The sequence below is a fragment of the Suillus bovinus genome (assembly GCF_016758785.1).
Source record: "Suillus bovinus strain UH-Sbo-P2 chromosome Unknown EDB93scaffold_25, whole genome shotgun sequence".
Classification (NCBI taxonomy): domain Eukaryota; kingdom Fungi; phylum Basidiomycota; class Agaricomycetes; order Boletales; family Suillaceae; genus Suillus; species Suillus bovinus.
The window spans coordinates 267,284-286,678 of NW_024542081.1; the positions used below are offsets into that span (position 1 = coordinate 267,284).

Genomic DNA, 19,395 nt, shown 5'->3' on the forward strand with positions numbered 1-19,395 from the left:
AGTGTTCAATTGTATCTGATATAAATATGATATCTATTCCCACCACTGCTGTACAGGCACACCAAACTTCAAATCGCCTAATTTTCCGTGCCAAGATCACCAGAAAGGAAAATCGGTACGTCCATTGTAGTATAAGTCGAGGCCTCGCTAGGCCACGTCTTTTTTTCATAACTCAATATCATACATGCGGCTAATATTACTAGTCTCCGATGTCAGCATGTAAGCCATCTCATTTTCGATCTATATCCACAACCAACCTCTAAGTAACCTTCTTCAGCTTCCATTCTCAAGGGACCGTTGTTCCATTCTGGTTTGTACCTAATCTATTGGTCATTCGTCGTAATACCCTGATAATGCAACTCAAATGTCGTCTGAGTTCTCACAATAGAAACAGGGGATGATTGAGTGGTAACTCTTTTCCACCCGACACGAAGTCCGCAGCTTCTTTGATTCCTTCACGCACCTGAGTCTTGATATCGGTGCTTCCCCATTTATCGATATCGGGTAGAAAGCACTGAGAGCCAAAACTGAGCTATTTGATCTATGTAGAGCCGAGACTCGGGCCTTCCCTACGGTCGACCCGACCTGCGTAGCACGTACGACGTGTTCGTTCATATCGGTACCTCGGTCTGGCTGGTTTCTGACTCAAGTACTTTTTGACGTGTTCTATCTTGGCTTGGAATAGTAGATAAGCTACCTCAGCTTGCGTTCCGGAGGAACCGCCATTCCCTTCGGGTCTGTTATGTTCATTCCCCGTTTATCGCACGCTGATAATAGTACGTAGGATTGGAAGACGTAAACAAAATTCGGGTATGGCCTCTCCATGGAAGGGCCTTGCAGGCTGTAGCGCTTGCCAGTGTAGAAAATACGTTTGTGCATCTATAACGCTATGCTTATTATTTCAGAGTTTTGCTAACAGATGAGACACTTATGGACGAATTTCGCTGTGCCTCAGCGTCGGCATTCGCAAATGGGGATTAAATTAGACATCAAATTCATTATGCGACTCGGAATCACGCGTCCGTGATGATCTAACCGAGCAAGATTTATAGCGAGGTTCTAGGCTCAGTACCAAGTACCATCATCTTCCCTTTCAGTTCAATCAGCTCGAATGTCAGGCATGTTACATGAACTTCATACGTTGATGGTCACTCAAGATGAACTCAAACCCGGGATGGGGGATTCGGATGTACACGGTATAGGTCAGAACCGGACGTCCCCACGTCTGACCATCTTTGGATTTGCTCAACACCCTGACTCGATACCAGCTACAACATAATATTTTCAGAAGCAGAGGGATAGCCGTTTCATACACAAAGAACCGTACAGCACATGCTACATGCTACAAAGTTTGTTGTATGTTATATGTAAGTCAATTGAAAGGGGCGCAACATTATAGTAAACGAACACCAGAAAGAAAGAAAAAATGGAACGGAAAAAGAAAGACAAAAGGATAAAACAAAAATCGTACGGAAACTTGAAAAAACGGCGTACGACAACAACAAACAAAGAAACTTGGACATGAAAACGAATATCATGAATATGTGATGTGTGCACCCTATATGTAGAACCAATGTACCGCCAAATGCATGTGTGTACAAGAAATGAGACGATAAATGATGTATTTGGATGCTTACTAGCTTGTTCAAGACGTCGATGGTAGCAAGGCTGGGGGTCTTGGAGGCTTCACACGGAACTCGCTGATGATGCATATGTGACTATCAAGCATGTCAGTAAGCGAGTCTATAGTTCCAAAAGACAGAGAGGAGACTTACTCCGATGGGAAGTGAGCGTTCGGGAACCCTACTACTTTTTCCAAGTACCCTCTGTCCACTTCTCCTAGTACCGCATTCACAGCCAGATTTGCAGTTGAATACCATATATAATCGATCTCGCCTTGGAAGCTTGGTGTATAATTCGTTAACGGGAGCTCACCCGCCGCTGCATTCGCACTTTTAAGCCCCAAACGATGCCGCAACCCATCCGTGGTGTACCGCCCATACAGGTGACTCATAAAGTCCGGGTGGTCGGGTGGCACACTCCCGTTCGCGAGGAACTCATACACACCCGAGGACGGGACGCTGTTGAAGTCTCCACAAATGATCAGCGGGATCTTGCTTCCATCGCTATAGACGGGCGCGCGGGGTGTATCCGGCCTTGGGGGCATCCGTGCAAAGTTCGCAGCGATCTTCTCGATCTCGTCAACGAGAAGCGCGACTTGGACGAGCTTGACGTCGCGATAGGCGGGATCCCAGTGGATATGAGCATTGGCGAGAATGATGCGAGTGCCCGTTTCTTTGACCTCAAAGAGGCAGATAACGGCAATATGGTCTTTGCCTAGCACACGGTTGAACATGTCATCTGTTTTCTTGAAGTCGGGACGCTGCATTGCGACGGTGCTGAATTCGATGAGGTGACGTTCGACGAGGGAGTACCTGATAGAATGGATAAATAATGTCAACTTCAGGTCACTATGAAGAGGACACTCACTTGTCTGCCTTATAGAATGTTGCACACCCATCGACCTGCCGACGATCTGCATCACTCATCGTCTTATACCTACTCTTCGGCCAGTAAATTCCTTCATACCCTTGCCCCTTCAAATGCTTCACAAAGTAGTCTTCGTACTGTGCGATATCCACTTCTTGCAGGCATAAAAAGTCGGTATCGTAATTCATTACTTCCGTCAATATCAATTCCTTCCTATAATCCCAGTTGAGTGCCCACGACGGTGTGTATCCGTACAACCGCTCCGTCGCGTACTTCTCGCACAGAATATTGTAGCAGAGAGCACTGAGTGTCTCTGTGGCAGGATCCGCGGAAAGGGCCTCGCGCTCTTGAGGTGAGATAAGGGACTTCCACAGACGCTCCGGTGGAGGAGATGGGACAGGGCAACTGTCGCGCAGGTAAGAAATGAGGGCGGGTGTGCCGTCCTTTTGCACAATGGCCTTGAGAGACGTGTCTATGGGATTCCCCTCCACACCAATTGTCTGTAGCTGATGCAAACTGCCTAGTTCAGGTGGCAGGGTCACAATATGGTTGTCAAACAAGTATAACTCCTTCAGCTGGGTGAGCATTCCGAGCTCAGCAGGAATTGCTGAGAGACTATTTCCACTAAGATCAAGGAGTTCAAGGTGGCGGAGCTTCGCAATCCCGGCGGGTATAGAAGTAAGGGCATTGTGGTTGAGATAAAGGTTGATGAGGAAAGTGAACTTGAAGAGGCCAGAGGACGGTGGGATATTTTTAATATTGATGCCACCCATGTCAAGGGAGTTCCAGGTGTTCTGTGGGGGTTTGGCGGTAGGCCGCGGGGCCTCGGCAATAGGGGCAACAGTGGATGAAGGGTGATTGACCACAGAATTTGTGGCGCCTGGTGAGCTCTCGCCGGCACTCAACGCGGGGGTGGAGGATAGAGCTGGTGTTCCAGGTAGGTCTTTCGAGGATTCTGTGGTGTCAACATTTGTGCTCGTGCTGGGCTTAACAAGGTTGGGGTTTGTGATAGGGATAGCGGATTTGATGACCGTGCGTGAGGCCATGGCGCTAGCACGCGCACGGTGATGTGAAGACCGAGAGGACCTGATCATCTTTGTATGACGTATTATAAGATTGAATTGAATGGGATGCTGCTCAACGTACCTCGCACTTAAGAAGCTGCTGCTGCCAATGGGGTGTTATGATCTGGCTGCCCACGCTTCCTGGTGAACCCTGGCCCATATGCTGAGGGTGGATGTGACCATTGGGTGGGGAAGGGTAATGAGACAAAGAATTCTGGTGCTGGTGGGGAGGGAGCGGGGGGTGTGAAAGGGGATGATGTGGGTGATGCTGAATAGGATTTACAACACCATTCGTATAGAGCGGGTAACCTGGGGATGGTGGTGGTGGACCTATACTCTGCTGTGGGTGATGCGTATGTGTGTGATTAACACTTCGAGACCAAGGGGACTGGTCTTGAACGTTAACATGGTGTGGGTGGTTTGCGAGCTTGTGTGAGATTGCGGGCGACTGCGAAGGGTAGAACATCGCATCTGAGCCGACGCAATAGCACACGCAGGATATATGTGCTGCTTAATGAGACCTCTACACGTCAGACGTCAAAATTACACGATAGTATAAACAGAATAAGAAAGACGGTTCTAAATATCTTTGACAGATATCTTGCTTGGTGCCGTTGTCGTCGTGCTCGTCGTTGTCGTCAGTGCGAAGTCGGTGGAATAGACGAAACAATAATTCAAGTCAAAAGCTCGACAGGCACACTGCCACTGTTACACCGGCGACGGACGGCGTGACCGGGGTCACTCATGTCTTTGCACAGCCACCGTTAATCGCTAAAGTAATATGCTGGATCGCGAATAAGGATTATGGATGCTCGTACGATGCGCTTTTATTGAAACTTATAAAACACCATTCTATCCCATCAATTTTCTTCTCATTCCACCATGACCATCTACCAAGCAACAACATCTGCCCCAGTCAACATCGCCTGCATAAAGTGATCATTGTTGCTACTTATGTGCTCAGACAAGATCTAATCTATTATATCATTGTAGATACTGGGGAAAGCGCAATGAGTCGCTGATCCTGCCCACCAACTCCTCTCTCTCCGTCACTCTGAGCCAGGATAACCTCCGGAGCACAACTACTGCACGCGCTGATGCTTCCTTTACTGCTGATTGCCTCTGGCTCAATGGCAAGGTGGACCCAATCAAACCCGGCGGTCGACTCCACACATGTATCTCCGAAATGAAGCGTCTCCGTGCAGCCTTTGAAGCAGCAAATCCCGATCAACCAAAGGTGCGGCTTCCCCACAAACCTTCACACTACGTCACTAACACACACCTAGATCGCCTCCTTCAACGTGCACATCTGTTCATTTAACAATTTCCCCACCGCAGCGGGTCTTGCTTCCTCCGCTTCAGGCTTTGCAGCCCTCGTATACGCACTCTCCAAACTCTACGCCCTCCCCCAAACCCCTGAAGAACTCAGTCTCATCGCCCGTCGAGGATCTGGTAGCGCATGTCGCTCCCTCTTCGGTGGCTTTGTCGCCTGGGACATGGGCAGTGACGACATAACTGGGCAAGATAGCAAAGCCCGTCAAGTCGCCCCAGAATCCCACTGGCCCGAGATGGAAGCCCTCATCTGCGTCGTCAATGACGCCAAGAAAGGCACCAGTAGCACCAGCGGCATGCAACGCACCGTCGTCACTTCCGCACTCCTCCAGCACCGCATTGGATACGTCGTTCCCTCGCGCATGGCAGACATCGAGAGTGCCATCGCAGGCAAGCGTTTTGGTGACTTTGCAGAGATCACCATGAGGGACTCAAACCAGTTCCATGCTGTCGCTCTTGACACTTACCCTCCCATTTTCTATATGAACGATGTTAGTCGCGCCATTATCGCCATCATCACCGAGTACAATCGGCTCTCGGATGAGCCCAAGGCTGCTTACACGTACGATGCAGGCCCAAATGCCGTTATCTATGCGCTCACGCCCAATGTCCGTGAGATAGCACAGCTTGTTCTGTACTACTTCCCCCAAGCAGAGAAGGTCGTCGTCGGAGGACAGGAAGTGAAGGCTACGTTACCAGAGGGATTCAATGAGGCTGTTGCTAAGCGGTGGGAGGTAGGCTCTGTTAAGGGACTTATTCACACCCGTGTCGGTGACGGCCCTCGGGTTTTGAGTGACAGTGAGGCGCTGTTGGACGCCCAGGGCATCCCTAAAACGCTTGCTTGAGCAAAAGTAGAACAGCTATAAACGACATTTTGTATCTTAGTAGAACAATCCGTGTTACAACAATAGATGTACCGCAAAACAAATCAGCTCATTACTTCTGCATCGCCCAAAATTTCGGATGAAGTTGTCTACTAAGCCCTGAGGCAACATATAGCAACCGACAACCTTGAGAAAAGACCATGTATTTGCATACATGCTGTAATATCTATTCGATGTCAATGACGTCACCTTTCATCCATCTTGCAACAAGTATCTTCTGAATTTGCACGGGGGACATGCACTCAAAAGGTTGCTGAATACTGATAGCGCCCACGGATGCTTGGTCGGTCTGAATGCTCAGGGTTATTTCAAAACTTGCTTTAACCATTATGAGTTGTCGAATTCGTCCAGGACCCTCATCTCGACGTTGAACATTCAACCCTTTCAAATAATCTTGACAACATGCCAAACGTATGTGGCCTCTAAATCAAACCTATCAGAAACGACCTACACGTCACAATAAAACACAACTTCAAAACACGAAAACAGAACAAAACGGTGTCAATCACGCTCATATCCCATCCTCTGCATCAACCATATCCAAAAGCGAACCTATAGGTTGTTTTCCGTCTTCCGCTATAAACTGCAATAAACTCTCGAACACCTCCGTACGCTGCCTGAACCGGTCAGGTGACAGCGGCTTCGTCGAAGCGTCCCGCAATGCAGTCTCTACGGGATCTTCTTCCATCAAAAGTACCGCGTGCCGCCGCTTCTGTCCACTAGAGGTAACAGCGGATGACGTACTCGCATCAAGCGTCTCATCTTCGTCATCCAGTCGGCTCGTCCAGGCTTCGTCAGGTGTGTTCGGACGCGAGCGTTTTTTCGGTGGCTCTTCGAGGAGATTTATAGTGGTTTCTTTAGGTGTACCTGCAGACTCGGCGGAGCCATCATCCGTGGCAATTGGAGTCGAGAATAGATGCCCCAGGAGTGCCCTGAAGACACTCGTCTCCTCCGGGTTTGTGTGATCCACCATCGCAGACACTTGCGTTTGTAGAAAGCGTAGCGCTTTGACTGCAGGTTGTTCTTCGCACATCTCTCGAAATCTATACACAATTAACATAAGCATATGCTGCATAACCCTTTCAAGAGCTCATAACGTACTGCTGTTGTCGGATCTGGTATTTTGCTCGCCTAATAATTTCATCAGGTGCGGCTCTGAAGAGCAAGCACATCCGCCATTAATACCAATAGAAGAGTGAAGTACAGCAACGCTTCTCACCTCAATAGCTTCATAGTCCAAAAATCATCCAGCCTCATTTCTTTCGATACCCTGTTCGGACGCTCGTCATCCCCACTCCCCTCTACCTCCGTTTCCACATCTTCTACGGGCTCATTCACCTCCCCTGCATTTCCACCATGCATAAACACACGTTTCGTCCCCTCATCATACACTACTTGATGCGCATATCGCGGAAGAGGAACTTCGGCAGGCTCCCCGCCCTCCTGTATCACTTCGGGCAATATGTTTGTCCACTTCCCGGGCTTGGAAGGGTGCGCGTACTGATACACCCAGTTTGGCGTGTCGGCGCGTAAGCTAGTAAGCGCACAAGCGGGCTGTGCGCGAGTCAGCCCACAGAATCTAGACGAATCACTTGGTTTTGAGCAGTTACGTATAAATGGGATGGATTGCATACACATAAATCTCCTTCAACCGTCCGTCGATAATCGCCCGCTGAGTGAAACATGCATTGGGACCCCCACTTGTGCTGAAATTGCTGAACAATTCTGTCACCGTGTTGCTCGCAATGTCGTAGGCGTACATGTCGGACAAATACTTGTCATCACGCTGCCCCGCGAAAATGAAAAGATTGTGCGATATTGGGTCCAGAACCATTGAATGACCTATCGTTCTTCAGTATGTTGGACATCATGACATGAGACAGACTGACCAAAGCGGGGCGAGATGGGTGGCTGTACAGACGAAGACATTGACAGTGCAGGTTGGGGCCTACAGACACAATAAGAACGACAATAAACGGCCAATGACAACAATACTCGCTGTAGGAGTTTCCATTTGCTCGTGCGGACGTTATAACTATACATGCCAGAGTACTTCGGCGAATCCCATTCGCCATCGACAACTCGGCCACCGGAAACATACAATATTTGTGCCTCACAGTCCATCACCATTTGGTGGTCGAAGATGAGTGGTGGCCCACCGGAGGACTAGCATCATTGGTTTTAAAAAATGCAATGTCCGCTCTACCACTCACCGCCGTATCAAATGATAATAAATCCCATTTTCCAGCATCCAATCCTCGCGTATGATACCGGTAAAACTCCGAGCAGTATGGAGTAGACCTAGACCCATCCGGTATCTCGCCTGCTCTTCTTAATAGTTCTTGATGGTCCTCGGGCTTCAAGTCCCCATCGCCAAGTCGACCCAGAAGATAGATGCACCCCGACTTCGTATCATAAACCATCTTGTGACAAGACCTAGCAATAGGCCCGTTCTTCTCGACAGACGTGCTATGACTTATCACGTGCCATCGTTCAGCATTCACGTCGTAAGACCAGAAATCGTCTAGGCTTTTCTGTCCATCCCAGCCTCCAAAAAGGTAGATGAGGCCATTGTCAGGGTTGAGTGCCATTGCATGACCACCGCGTTTGCTCGGCGCGTCGCCGTCCGCGTTCATACCGTGAAGACGTTTCCACTGCGAGTGTGGTTGACAAAATTGGATATAAGCATCTAGAAGCCCAGCTGAAGATGCTTCAGACAGAAGTGCTTCTGAATCAGTCCAAGCCCCTTGGAGAACAAGGCTCGAATACAACGCTGTCACGACAGGGTGCTCGACCTGGATGTTCGAGCGCGCCAGGATGTTTTGATATGGTGTTAGCAACCTCCGCTGCCTCAGATGCTTAAGCACGTGGCGAAGCACTACGGTTTCTCGGTACTATGATTGTTTATTCAGTGAATATACGTGTGATAGAATTGACGTATCAAACCTCCTCGTACCGCGAGCGGATATTGTCAACGTATAGAGAATCGGCTATGCCTGAAACAGAGACATACCAGATCGAAATGTTAAAGCTCATCCCGTGGGCTCTAACCGATGCACCGATTTAGCAAACAAACAACTGCAACATGCCCACTCACGAAACTGGTACAATTTTGATGTACCGTGTCGGGAAGCAAATGCCCTCGCCATTCACATGTTTCAAAGGGAACGTTTCGGACACGGTGTCGTCCTTGAGCTGTGTGTATAGCGCCTGCACCATATGGTGCGGATTCAGGCCTACATAGACCCTGAACTCCCTCATGTTGCAAGGATGTTCTGTTGAATCTGTTCAGAGCCTGAATTTTGGAGGAGTGAGCTCACATACTCCTGTTAAACTTCATCCACCAGACTTAGTTTTCACATTGATGACAAGGGTTGGTCGGCATCACCTTTCCAAATGTTATGCTCTCTTCATGTCATTAAGAGCGGGGTATGTCAGCGCGTGCGAGATCATGAAGCGCAGCAGTTACTCAACTGACAACACCGAGTGTTTCTAACTTCAGCAGAATCCATTGCTTCGCTGTAGGTAATTGTTGCGCGCCGCTCCATCTACTTGAAGGGTCCTGTGGTGAGTCAACCAGTATGTTTTCCGGAACGTAGTTCCCGCTGTGCTCCGAGCATCCGGCGATGGTATACGTCATGGTCTGCGCAGGAGGCATAGTTGGTTGGCTTGAGGTCGCCCAGGTGGCAGACATTTTTAACGGTTTAATCTTCGGTAAAAGTGGCTAGCTGAGGATAAGATAACGAGTGCCACTGACTCGAAAGGTTTGAAAGACCGTCACGGTTCCGCACCTTGAGAAAGGTTGAGAACCGGATGTGGGCAAAACGGTTGTCAACAGATGTGTAACTCATGACGCGGACGCGTGACGACTGCTGCGATGTTCACATGACCAACGAGAAACCCCCTCAAATCAATTATCTATGAATAAAACACCTAAAAATCAATGCTCCAGCCGTTAGTACGTACAAGGTACTGTATGTACTTATAAGCCCAAGATATACAGTATTGTGATCAGTAAGATGAAGCAAGGTAGCATAATCAACCTTCCGCGTTAAATTGCTCTATGGACAACTTAGGACTTCTGCTCGTCAACAGTCTGCATAACCCAGGCCTCGGAGGCGACAAACTGCTGGGTAGGGACACCTAACTCGAGGAGCTTGGCGAAAGCGGCAGAAAAACTAAAACTGTGTTAGCGTATGGATGTACTGATTATCAAGTGACGCACTCCTTGAAGAAAAGGTCAATATCATCAGCGTAGGCCTTTGCGTACTTCTTGAAACTCTTGTCCTGTGTAAGAACATAATCCGTTCTGAAAGGCATTTAGTCGATGTTGACGATGTGCACTTAAAGCAACATACGGGAGCATCATAAGCGATTTGGTCTTCTTGTCCTCGAGCTGTTTAGGTCCGTTCCACTTTTTCCATACCCACCTATTTCAACAATATGTCAGTACTTCTTCCTTTGAGAGAGAGCTATATCCTTACTTCTCATCAAACAAGAGTTTGTAGAAGTCATTAGTGAACGTGGTAGGAGAGAAGGTCCAAGGTCCATCATAACCAGAGCTGGATAGAACTAAATCAGCAACAGAAAAGAAAATACAGTGAAGGCTATACCGGTCGGGGTGGCAACGACCGAGAGCATGGGCACCGCAGAGAGCAACAATTTCTTGGTCGTCGAAGCTGCATGCATGGCGTCAATCTGCCGAGTATTCTGTCATATAAATGCAGGCTCACCCCATACGGTAGAAAATCTGGCTTGGATGTTAGCTCGTATTTGATTGTAAATTAAAATTACATACATCCCGGATATGTGGCGCCCCTTGGGAGGCGTCAGGGAGACGGCCATCAGGAGGTACGTGGGATTCAAAACCATCAATGCGACCAGGTCTCCAAGGAACCTTCGGGCCAGCCATCTCCTGCACCGCAGCAACACCAGCAAGCGTCCACAAGTCGCCGTAGCTGATCCAGCTAAATTCTTGTTTAATCTTCTCCAGCACTTCACGGGCGACGTGAAGACCCGCGTTTGCTCCATGAAGTGACTCGGGCTGGAAACGCATGGTCGCGTAGTTGCTATGTTTCGTTGTACCATTACGTTAATGATAAGGTGGCTTCTAATCGGCATACAGGAAAAACCGACCTTCCGCCAGTGCCAGTAGCCTTGTCGTATGTACCGGAGGCATGCCACGCCAGACGGACAACCACAGGGCCGAAAGAGCCATCTATGAAAACAATGAGAGCAAGAACAGAACCAAGCGCTTAAATACTGTACTATCGTAGTCATCAGCATCGTCGATCACCTCGGCGATGCGGTTGTACACCTGGAAGAAAATAGATGAGCTCCAGGTAGCTACACAGAAAAGTTGAAACGAACTTTCTGGTAGTCTGCCTTAGTCGGAACAAAGTTTGTAGCAACCTTTGCTGACTGAGCCGCAGACTTGACTGCGGTAGAAGTCGCTTTTGCCGTCTCCGAAGATGAGTCATACAAGTAGTATGCAACACCACCACCTAGAATGACCGCGCCCAGACCGACATAGAGACCAGTGTTGGACTTGGCTGCTGGAGGGACTTCCGTTGAATACTTGCGGAAGGAAGACGTGCGGAACTGGGCCCTCTTGAAGGATGCAGACAAAGCCTGCCTACGAAGTGGTGCACGAATCGCGGCAAAAGACATGATGGGGGGATAAAGCGAAAAAATGGATGAAGGCGAGAAGACGCACTAAATATCAACACAATCACGCGTTGGTCGCCTGCCTGTAGAAATATTAGCAATATATTCTCTGTAAGGGGTTTACATAATCCTTTATCAATTGCCTGCCAGCCAATCGTGCTCTGCCATTTAGACAACACGACGAGCCCCATTAGGTTATGATGGTGAGGGGACTCCGATACTTCTGGCCAATGAAAGCTTAACCGTTGGGCCCCTTTGACGTTTGCGACAGACGAGCACTATATTAACGAGCTTCTTCAACTCATTCACACGCCTCGGTACGCGCAGTGGGCAAGCTTTAAGGTCAAATCTATAAGTAGCTCATCTTCACAGGCCTTCCTTCAACTTGTCATCCAGTTCACCCTCCACTCGGCTCCGCACAGTTCTCGCGCAAAAACTTCATTTTTGTCAGTCTTACACGAACATGAACTTTGCCAGCCTTAGAGAGGGCGCCCAGCCTTATCAACGGGTACCTTTATTTGTTATACGAGCGTGTATAAATTGCACAGCTGCCGCGCGGCGCGGAGTCCTTGGGAAATCTAAGGCAAGTTCCTGAGGTTGACGAAGTCGAAGATTCTCGAACGGGTTTCACTTCAATCCAGCATTATAACTGAGTTCCGAACATCCGTCGACAACGCGTCCAAATGAGTCAGCTTCTCTTGCATCGCCACCAGATTCTGAGCGCCTTCGCCCTCAATTCCGAATGATTCACCTACGGGCGGTGTCGCGGTACAGTCTGTCGCTCAAGACTTGAAGCCAAGCGTCTTACCCCTTGCAGTGCTTTAAATTTGGCGCTTTTCCTTAAAATTCCGGTACATCACATGATTCAGAAAACCTATAGGCACTGCCTTCGCTAACTTGGCTCAGCCTAGCGGCCCTAGCTTAGCCTCTTTGATTTGCTTCCCCTGATCTGAGCGATTACGGCGCAGCCACAGTCATTGACATCATGCGACACTTTGTCAAGGTGCTATAGAAGACTTACGGTAACCTACACTTTCGGATGTTGTCGGCTATGGTCTGTCAGATTGACGCCCTTACGGACCTATAAAATCCCAGCATTCATTTTGATCACATACCACACGTTCCAACATGAATCCCTACACAAACGGTTGGCCTACCAACTGGTATCAAGCACAATATAACCCTCATGTATACGTCCCCCCCTCCTACCAATATCCAGCGGGATGGTACGGATATAACTGTATGTGCCCTTCAATCTCCATTACTCACCTATATGATCTCACCATATTCTCTGCGCACCCATAGCCGAACATGCACCACCAAAATCTAAATGGCCCAGCCTCAACCCCACTCTTGCATCAGACACGACCTACGTGCGCTATGATATCCGCAAGCCCGCTCGGGAAGGGATCATGCTATCTACATGGAACCAAATTAGCCACGTTCCAGCATTCGTGGCGCCTACGTACGAGGTCCTTATCATATCGAAGGCATTCCCTTGGTCAATCGTTATCCGCGCGCCTGCTGGGTCTGTAGTCACATGCGGCGCGGTCTTTGACGGATTGCATGAAATGCTACAGAAGCATATCGAAGACTCGGAGTGGGCAATCGTGGCCCTTGATAAGACACGGAGAGAAGCAATCGAGAAAGCTGCAAAGTCGAGGCAAGAGAAGGACAAGGATAAACAACTGAAGAGAATTGATTGGCTGGGGGACACACCAATGTTCAAGGGGCTAGAGAAGGACGAGGAATTTGCGAAAAAGAGACATTTACCCGGAAGTGCGACTGTCGCAGAGACGTGGGTGGTGAGATTTGTGAAACAGTGATGGTAACATTTATGATGTATCATCATGGGAGTTTCGTCATACTTTTCCTTGGTTTTCTTCTCGGACCCCGTGTAACAACACAATCTTATGTTTACACTTCTGCGTTATGCCTTACGGCTCTCCGTCACTTATTATTAGTCTCGTCTGTTGCGCGTCTAGGGAAGTCATCCAAATATGACTCTAGTGAATATCATCGACAGTGCAACCTGATGTGTATACGCGATGCTCCACTTTAATGATGCAACGCTACAGCATATCACCAGAAATTAACACATATCATACGTACAATCTATACCTATCCCGTTCTGTTTCTTCATACTACTAGTACATACATAGTACTGGTGGAAATGATAGATGTTGATCATGATCATGATATGGATGAGATTATCATGATATAATTTATGTAAAGTCAAGCTCAATTGGTCGCGATCCGAACTCTAGGGTTAGGGTTATATGTCACCTACCGTCTTTTTTTGTTTCTTCACTCCAGAGTCCAGACGCCTAGCATAAGGTTGCCTAGGTCTACGCGAGCACAAAAGGAAGTCGGTTAGTCTAGCACCACCACAAGAGACCTTCATCTCAATGGTATCATTCCAGTACGCTATCCTTTCCCTTTTTCACAATTTCATATGTATGATCTTAACGCACGATCAACAGATGTCACAGTTCGTATCTGCTATCATCAATTTCTTGAACGACACTAACTAACCCATAACCACACAGGCTGCAGTGACGTCGTGAAAAAACCGAAACTCAACCAACATCACAGTTTCTGCCATGCAGCCTTCGACTGTATCGACTGCTCGACCACCTTCCACACCCCCGCTGAGTACCAGGGACATATTTCGTGCGTAACTGAAGCAGAGAAATATCAGAAGACGATGTACAAAGGTCCTCGATCGGTGAGTTGTCCATCCTTACATTCTTAATAGTTTTTTCATGTGAGCAGGCGGGGACTTGGGGGGCAGCACCTCGAGAGAATGGGCGCGGTAGGTTCAAGGCAATGGGGGATACCAGCCGAGACCACCAACGCGTTACCAGGCCACTGGTGCCAACGGAACTCCGTTGGGCACACCTCAACGCATGTCGCCTATAACTGTAACACCACCAGAGCCGTCAGTCATACCACCAAAACCAATAGAGGCTCAGCCTTCAAAGGACTCAGCCCCAGCGCCGGAAACGACTGAGATTAAACCACAGAAAAAGTCAAAGTCTGAATTAAAAGCCAAGGACAAAAAGGTGAGTACGCGTAATTCGTTATCTACAGTGCGGTATCTAACTCGTACAAGACATCAGAAGATACCATCGTTGTCGAATCGTTATCTGCGCCTTCGTCTCCGTCACCTCCAAAGGCGGAGAAGAAGAAAAAGGACAAGAAACCTAAAAAGTCCACTGAGGACGCTGTAGAGTCTACTGTCGACGATACCCCGACATCAACCGAGATTCCAGGAGAAAAGGAAAAGAAATCCAAGAAAAAGGACAAGGAAAAGCGGAAAGCTGTTGTTGTGGAGGGCGAGAATTTGGAGAGCCAAGAGATCAATGACAAAGATAGCGACGAGAGCCAGTCAAAATCACAAAAGCGGAAGAGGGACGACGAGTCCGAAGAGACGGGCACAGGTAAGAAAGATAAGAAGGAAAAGAAAAAGAAGAGCAAGAAGGACAAGGTCGAAGAGACACCAACGAATAGCATGTCGGATCCATCGTCTAAGCCAGTCGAGACTGAGGGAGAGACAAAAACGAAGAAGCGGAAAAGAGACAAGTCAGAAAATGTTCCGGAGGACGGCATGGACGTCGACGTGACACCTACAGACGCTCCGTCTGTTGCGCCTGTGGAAAAGAAGAAGAAGAAAAAGAAGCACGACGCGGAACTAGATGCTAATGTCAAGGTGTCGGCAACGGATGTCGATGCTCCCCCACCGGCTCACGATGAGAGCAGAGAGAAGAAGGAAGGATAAGAAAGAGAAGAAGGAGAAGAAGGAGAGGAGCTCCAAAAAATCCGACAAGGCTTCAGCATAATTGGCTGCTTCGTTGAGTATCTACGAGATTTAGTTTGGGTTTGGTGACGAGTTGCTTTTATGCGGGGCCATACTATCCATTAGAGGGATGTTGACAATATACCTGGCACGCGAAATGTGGTTACAGCCTTATGAGGTGTCAGAAGTCACAGTTGTGTCATTAACCCCTCGTGATCACTTGTTTCCGGATTAGGTGCTTTCGATTGTAGTAAGTACTGATTGTGGCAAGGGTTCGTCCTTTGCTCTCCCTCTCATCTCCCAGTACTCTTCAGACGAAGCATACCACAATTTACTATGCATGCTATTCAGGTTCGTATGAAAACAGCATTATGCCTGGAGATGGCTCAAGATCCTTTCTAGCAACAATATTGGGCCGTTCGCGACTATCTCAGTCCAGTGCGTGCCATCGCAGTTGACTATCACTAAGTCTAAGTAATACCCAGGTCCTCAAAGAAAGCAAGTTCAAAGAGCACGGACGTATAACCCCCGGTACGTATTTTATCACCAACCACCAACCACAAGCATCTCAATCTTGCTTTAAGAGGAATTTGTTGCAGCAGGAGACTTCCTATCATACAAGTTCCCAGTATGGACGTGGTACGTGCAAGCAATTTCTCAACCTCAATACATCCCCTCAAACCAGATCCCCATACTTCAGGGAAAAAGGCGACGCGTCCAAAGCCCGCGATTATCTCCCCGTTGAGAAACAATACCTCGTCACTCGTGGCGTCCCCTGCCTTCGACGAGCCACATCACTGGCTTACACAGACGCTGATGAAGACGCTGAGCGACTTCTCTCCTTTGGGGATTCTTCGGGTGCTGCCGATGATTGGGTAGAAACGCATGCAGGGCGAGGGGCCACAGTGGACTCTGCCGCGAACGTAGGCGAGATCGATGATATCCCGGACTTGGATGGTGATGGACTGGCAAGCGCGATGGCGGATGTGTCGATTGCATCGGAGACGGGCGCTACGGTGGGAGAGACACCGGATCTAGATGATATCCCTGACATGGAAGAGGAGGGGCTGGAGGATGGTGAAGATGAAGCTACGATGGCACCGGTTGTGCCCAAGGCAGGCGGCGTCATCGATGCATCGTGAGTTTTCCAACCTGATCTTTGTCTAAGCCCGATCCTAGACGAGATGCTCAGGCAGGTGGGGGTCGCAAATGGCAATCTCTTGCAAGTACGAACGTATGACGTGATGATCACATACGACAAGTATTATCAAACTCCCCGGATCTGGCTACTCGGCTATGACGAAGTTTGTCGCCATCGCTTCATAATAATGTTCTCCCGCTCATTCATATTTTGTGATTTAGAATCGCACCCCTCTAACACCATCGCAGATCTTCCAAGATATCTCAGCAGATCATGCTCTCAAGACTGTCACCATCGAAGCCTTCCCACACTCTTCGACGCTCCAAGCAGCCTCTGTACATCCGTGCAAACACGCAAGCGTGATGAAGAAAGTCATCGAGCGCATGAACGCAGGTGTGGTAGAAGAACAGCTTGCTGCACGGAAGAATTCCGGCAAGCATCAAGACAAGGACGGGAAGAAGAAATGGGGTTTCGGGCGCAAGGGGACAAAAGAGGAGGGAGTAAAGTCCGGGGGAGAGGAAGAGGAAGTGGAGGGCATGCGTGTAGACTTTTACCTTGTGGTGTTCTTGAAGTTCATCGCTTCTATCGTGCCTACGATCGAGGTGGACTCGACGACTGCGTTTTGAGGATGTTTTCATGGAGGATATATCCGCTGGATTTTTGGTGCAGTTAACAGTAAGTAATAGTTGTGCTATGACGGGTGTGTATGTACTATAGAAATTATGTAGATTTTGATGTACGCTCGTAGTTACTCAGGGCACATGATTCACCCGATTCTGTGCCTCTGGGTGAGAACGCCGCCAGTCGATCGCACCGTGCCTGCCGCGGCCGGCATCGAGACCCGTGATGCCAACAACCTTTCCCAGGCACCAGCTATCGGCGTACACAGACTCGTACAATGAACTACCTTGTAGTACGTTGCAAAATTCTGTATGGTTTCTATTGACTCTAATGGTGGTCCGACTAGTACACTTGGAGTCCAGTAGACATTCAATTGATTTTCTGCAGATTTATGCATGAATGCATAAAGCTTTATGTCAAACCCGGGCCCCGTCCGTGTCGTGTCTGCCCCATGTCCATGCCTGTGTCAAGCTTCATCCATGCTACGTCACGACCGTGTCAATGATTTCAGCATCCCGGTCGTTTGCATGGTCTTGCGCTCAATTGAGTTGTCATTCTGATGCATGTCTTGTATCTGAAAATCTATCGCAATACTCTAACCTTTTACCGTGCAATCCGAGTCTGATCTGACTCATATATATGCGCATCCGTTCGACTTGTTTTGTTGTGCCGCTGCGACTTGCACCGATGATCTAATTTATAAATTCAGAATTCTTTCATCATTCTCGGCGGCCTCGATCAATACCAACACATCAGAGAGGAAGGTGCGGAAGTAGTTATTGTACAAGATGCAATCTAATCATATAAATGTGAAGGTGTACAGACGAGCTCACATATTTGAAGCACATAAAACATATTACATGGTTCTGGATTCACGAGGGAGTAAGATACGTCAATATTCCAATATCTATGATTAGACCTGAAGCGCCTCATAACTTGTTTATTTTTAAGCCACAAGACCGCAACAGTAGGGAGCTTGGGAGTGCCACCGTCACGGACCTACAGCAGTTTATAATAGCAAGGACTAATATTTGGAGATGATCCGAATGAATAAGCGGGCCTTGACGCGGCACGACCACGACAAAATAGCTACGCGGCTTGCGCGTGCACAACAAATCTGGGTGACGTGATCTAAACGCTGGCCATGGTTTCGTTGGTTCTAACTCGACTCCAAATGGCGGTCTGAGTGAACATGAACTGACCCCCTCAGTCACGTCATCGACGAGGAACATAACATATATAGACCTTCCAAAGTTTGATGCACTTCTTTAATCTCAGAGGCCCAGAACACTCCCGGGACCGGCTGTGCGATAACGGGGATCATTTAAAAGAAGTTGCACCGACATCTCGTTTCAAATGGGTTGTTGATTGTATGCCGGGAGCAGCATTTGATAGTCCACCCATACCACATACCACACTCTCAGTCTGAAGGTGACATGTTGCACCCACACTAGCACTTCAAAGCCGCTCGTGAAACAAAATTACCAGGGCTTGAATATAAATACGAGATATCGGCAAATTTGAACACCACACACCTCCGTCCTTGCTCACTCAGTCTCGGTGAGCACAATCGAGCGCCAATTGAACTGCAACTTACCGAGTCCCATAGCCATACTGTGAAATGCCTGCCCCAGTCACATACTATAACGTCGAAGTCGTCCAATTTTGGCGAGGGCAAAAAGAACCCCTACAACCCTATCCCCTTCACTGGGCGATCTATATCCCAATCAGTCCTGGTATCGGAAACACATACCACTTACTAGGAAACACGGACACCTACACCATAGATTTCAGACGCAATCAACCGTACCCAAACCCAGATACATGGCGTGGAAGCTTCGCCGTCGGAAGAGTAGCTGCGCATCAGCTAGCCCTAATGGAGCGACACCTCGCAAGCATTCCTATCACACGTCACGACCCCAGATGGACCTGCCAAAGCTGGGTGTGGGAGGGTCTCAGGCATCTTCGACACAAAGGTTTTAATATTAGCTGGGAAATTAGGCTTTCAGATCTTCAAACGCAGATGTACTGCTTGCTCGAGGATTGGGAATACGGCCGAATTTAGAGGGGGCAGAGTGCGAGGGGTTTGCGACTAGGTGATCAAAGATTCGATGTTGTTGCTCAGAGTCACTGGGAACACTCACCATAAAAGTTAATATATCAGCACCGGCATTCTGAATGTGTATTAACATTGGCATCATAGACATCCTGAGCTATCATCGCGAGTAACCTTCGTTGTTTTGATCAATACAGAAAGCATCCCTCACCTATCAAGTTCTGTCGCGCTGACAGACCGAAGCGAAATCTTGTGTGCTATGGTTGTCATACCATGAAACATGCTATGACTTTCAAATTTTCAATCCCTCGCATTAGGAAAGTGACTACGTGGTGCACTTT

At 48.4% G+C, this 19,395-nt stretch overlaps 8 protein-coding genes across 8 annotated transcripts; 5 read left to right on the forward strand and 3 right to left on the reverse strand.

Moving 5' to 3' along the window:
- Positions 1 to 1,262: 1,262 nt before the first annotated feature.
- EDB93DRAFT_1144435 (Endonuclease/exonuclease/phosphatase) lies at positions 1,263 to 4,239 on the reverse strand. Its single transcript, XM_041449437.1, has 4 exons — positions 3,637 to 4,239; positions 2,491 to 3,584; positions 1,776 to 2,435; positions 1,263 to 1,718 (listed from the first exon to the last, which is right to left on the reverse strand). Exons 1-4 carry the CDS (start codon positions 4,018 to 4,020, stop codon positions 1,646 to 1,648), a joined length of 2,211 nt encoding a protein of 736 aa, XP_041308007.1. The 5' UTR covers positions 4,021 to 4,239; the 3' UTR covers positions 1,263 to 1,645.
- A 128-nt stretch (positions 4,240 to 4,367) lies between these two features.
- Positions 4,368 to 5,864, forward strand: EDB93DRAFT_1144437 (GHMP kinase). Its single transcript, XM_041449438.1, has 3 exons — positions 4,368 to 4,489; positions 4,548 to 4,791; positions 4,841 to 5,864. The coding sequence occupies exons 1-3, from the start codon at positions 4,437 to 4,439 to the stop codon at positions 5,729 to 5,731; spliced, it is 1,188 nt and encodes a 395-aa protein (XP_041308008.1). The 5' UTR covers positions 4,368 to 4,436; the 3' UTR covers positions 5,732 to 5,864.
- Positions 5,865 to 5,931: 67 nt separating this feature from the next.
- EDB93DRAFT_1144444 (Muskelin N-terminus-domain-containing protein) lies at positions 5,932 to 9,604 on the reverse strand. Its single transcript, XM_041449439.1, has 12 exons — positions 9,245 to 9,604; positions 9,159 to 9,178; positions 9,095 to 9,104; positions 8,868 to 9,045; positions 8,717 to 8,816; positions 7,984 to 8,664; positions 7,770 to 7,936; positions 7,660 to 7,718; positions 7,405 to 7,612; positions 6,990 to 7,349; positions 6,872 to 6,925; positions 5,932 to 6,813 (listed from the first exon to the last, which is right to left on the reverse strand). The coding sequence occupies exons 1-12, from the start codon at positions 9,462 to 9,464 to the stop codon at positions 6,282 to 6,284; spliced, it is 2,589 nt and encodes an 862-aa protein (XP_041308009.1). The 5' UTR covers positions 9,465 to 9,604; the 3' UTR covers positions 5,932 to 6,281.
- Positions 9,605 to 9,842: 238 nt separating this feature from the next.
- EDB93DRAFT_1250156 (heme peroxidase) lies at positions 9,843 to 11,440 on the reverse strand (the record flags this gene model as incomplete). The annotated part of the gene is made up of 10 exons (XM_041452961.1): positions 9,843 to 9,948; positions 9,996 to 10,079; positions 10,129 to 10,200; positions 10,255 to 10,332; positions 10,384 to 10,449; positions 10,504 to 10,520; positions 10,569 to 10,839; positions 10,907 to 10,988; positions 11,039 to 11,087; positions 11,141 to 11,440. The coding sequence occupies 10 exons, from the start codon at positions 11,438 to 11,440 to the stop codon at positions 9,843 to 9,845; spliced, it is 1,125 nt and encodes a 374-aa protein (XP_041308010.1).
- A 1,125-nt stretch (positions 11,441 to 12,565) lies between these two features.
- On the forward strand, positions 12,566 to 13,263 carry EDB93DRAFT_1084946 (uncharacterized protein; the record flags this gene model as incomplete). Its single annotated transcript, XM_041445869.1, has 2 exons — positions 12,566 to 12,677; positions 12,743 to 13,263. 2 exons carry the CDS (start codon positions 12,566 to 12,568, stop codon positions 13,261 to 13,263), a joined length of 633 nt encoding a protein of 210 aa, XP_041308011.1.
- A 413-nt stretch (positions 13,264 to 13,676) lies between these two features.
- On the forward strand, positions 13,677 to 15,292 carry EDB93DRAFT_1144463 (uncharacterized protein). The gene is made up of 6 exons (XM_041449440.1): positions 13,677 to 13,738; positions 13,987 to 14,169; positions 14,213 to 14,252; positions 14,286 to 14,502; positions 14,553 to 15,164; positions 15,202 to 15,292. The coding sequence occupies exons 1-6, from the start codon at positions 13,717 to 13,719 to the stop codon at positions 15,277 to 15,279; spliced, it is 1,152 nt and encodes a 383-aa protein (XP_041308012.1). The 5' UTR covers positions 13,677 to 13,716; the 3' UTR covers positions 15,280 to 15,292.
- On the forward strand, positions 15,293 to 17,477 carry EDB93DRAFT_1144466 (putative E2-like enzyme). The gene is made up of 8 exons (XM_041449441.1): positions 15,293 to 15,587; positions 15,639 to 15,674; positions 15,722 to 15,767; positions 15,821 to 15,875; positions 15,937 to 16,374; positions 16,429 to 16,540; positions 16,599 to 17,290; positions 17,345 to 17,477. The coding sequence occupies exons 1-7, from the start codon at positions 15,573 to 15,575 to the stop codon at positions 17,001 to 17,003; spliced, it is 1,107 nt and encodes a 368-aa protein (XP_041308013.1). The 5' UTR covers positions 15,293 to 15,572; the 3' UTR covers positions 17,004 to 17,290; positions 17,345 to 17,477.
- A 923-nt stretch (positions 17,478 to 18,400) lies between these two features.
- EDB93DRAFT_371251 (uncharacterized protein) lies at positions 18,401 to 19,247 on the forward strand. Its single transcript, XM_041456213.1, has 3 exons — positions 18,401 to 18,558; positions 18,608 to 19,149; positions 19,202 to 19,247. Exon 2 carries the CDS (start codon positions 18,620 to 18,622, stop codon positions 19,061 to 19,063), a length of 444 nt encoding a protein of 147 aa, XP_041308014.1. The 5' UTR covers positions 18,401 to 18,558; positions 18,608 to 18,619; the 3' UTR covers positions 19,064 to 19,149; positions 19,202 to 19,247.
- Positions 19,248 to 19,395: the final 148 nt, after the last annotated feature.

What these genes read in the sequence shown, in the direction of transcription:
- EDB93DRAFT_371251 (XM_041456213.1), top strand. Translation starts at nt 18,620, where the DNA reads ATGCCTGCCCCAGTCACATACTATAACGTCGAAGTCGTCCAATTTTGG.
- EDB93DRAFT_1144463 (XM_041449440.1), top strand. Translation starts at nt 13,717, where the DNA reads ATGTCACCTACCGTCTTTTTTT. An exon ending in CAAAGGTCCTCGATCGGTGA is followed by an intron (nt 14,170 to 14,212) that starts GTTGTCCATCCT and finishes TCATGTGAGCAG; the next exon opens with GCGGGGACTTGGGGGGCAGC. An exon ending in TCAAGGTGTCGGCAACGGAT is followed by an intron (nt 15,165 to 15,201) that starts GTCGATGCTCCC and finishes ATGAGAGCAGAG; the next exon opens with AGAAGAAGGAAGGATAAGAA.
- EDB93DRAFT_1144435 (XM_041449437.1), bottom strand. Translation starts at nt 4,020, where the DNA reads ATGTTCTACCCTTCGCAGTCGCCCGCAATCTCACACAAGCTCGCAAAC. An exon ending in AGCAGCTTCTTAAGTGCGAG is followed by an intron (nt 3,585 to 3,636) that starts GTACGTTGAGCA and finishes CGTCATACAAAG; the next exon opens with ATGATCAGGTCCTCTCGGTC. An exon ending in AACGCTCACTTCCCATCGGA is followed by an intron (nt 1,719 to 1,775) that starts GTAAGTCTCCTC and finishes CATGCTTGATAG; the next exon opens with TCACATATGCATCATCAGCG.
- EDB93DRAFT_1144466 (XM_041449441.1), top strand. An exon ending in GCACGGACGTATAACCCCCG is followed by an intron (nt 15,768 to 15,820) that starts GTACGTATTTTA and finishes TCTTGCTTTAAG; the next exon opens with AGGAATTTGTTGCAGCAGGA. An exon ending in AAGTTCCCAGTATGGACGTG is followed by an intron (nt 15,876 to 15,936) that starts GTACGTGCAAGC and finishes CCCATACTTCAG; the next exon opens with GGAAAAAGGCGACGCGTCCA.
- EDB93DRAFT_1144444 (XM_041449439.1), bottom strand. Translation starts at nt 9,464, where the DNA reads ATGTCTGCCACCTGGGCGACCTCAAGCCAACCAACTATGCCTCCTGCG. An exon ending in AGAAACACTCGGTGTTGTCA is followed by an intron (nt 9,179 to 9,244) that starts GTTGAGTAACTG and finishes AATGACATGAAG; the next exon opens with AGAGCATAACATTTGGAAAG. An exon ending in AGCAAATGGAAACTCCTACA is followed by an intron (nt 7,719 to 7,769) that starts GCGAGTATTGTT and finishes TTGTGTCTGTAG; the next exon opens with GCCCCAACCTGCACTGTCAA.
- EDB93DRAFT_1144437 (XM_041449438.1), top strand. Translation starts at nt 4,437, where the DNA reads ATGACCATCTACCAAGCAACAACATCTGCCCCAGTCAACATCGCCTGC. An exon ending in GTCAACATCGCCTGCATAAA is followed by an intron (nt 4,490 to 4,547) that starts GTGATCATTGTT and finishes ATATCATTGTAG; the next exon opens with ATACTGGGGAAAGCGCAATG. An exon ending in CAAATCCCGATCAACCAAAG is followed by an intron (nt 4,792 to 4,840) that starts GTGCGGCTTCCC and finishes ACACACACCTAG; the next exon opens with ATCGCCTCCTTCAACGTGCA.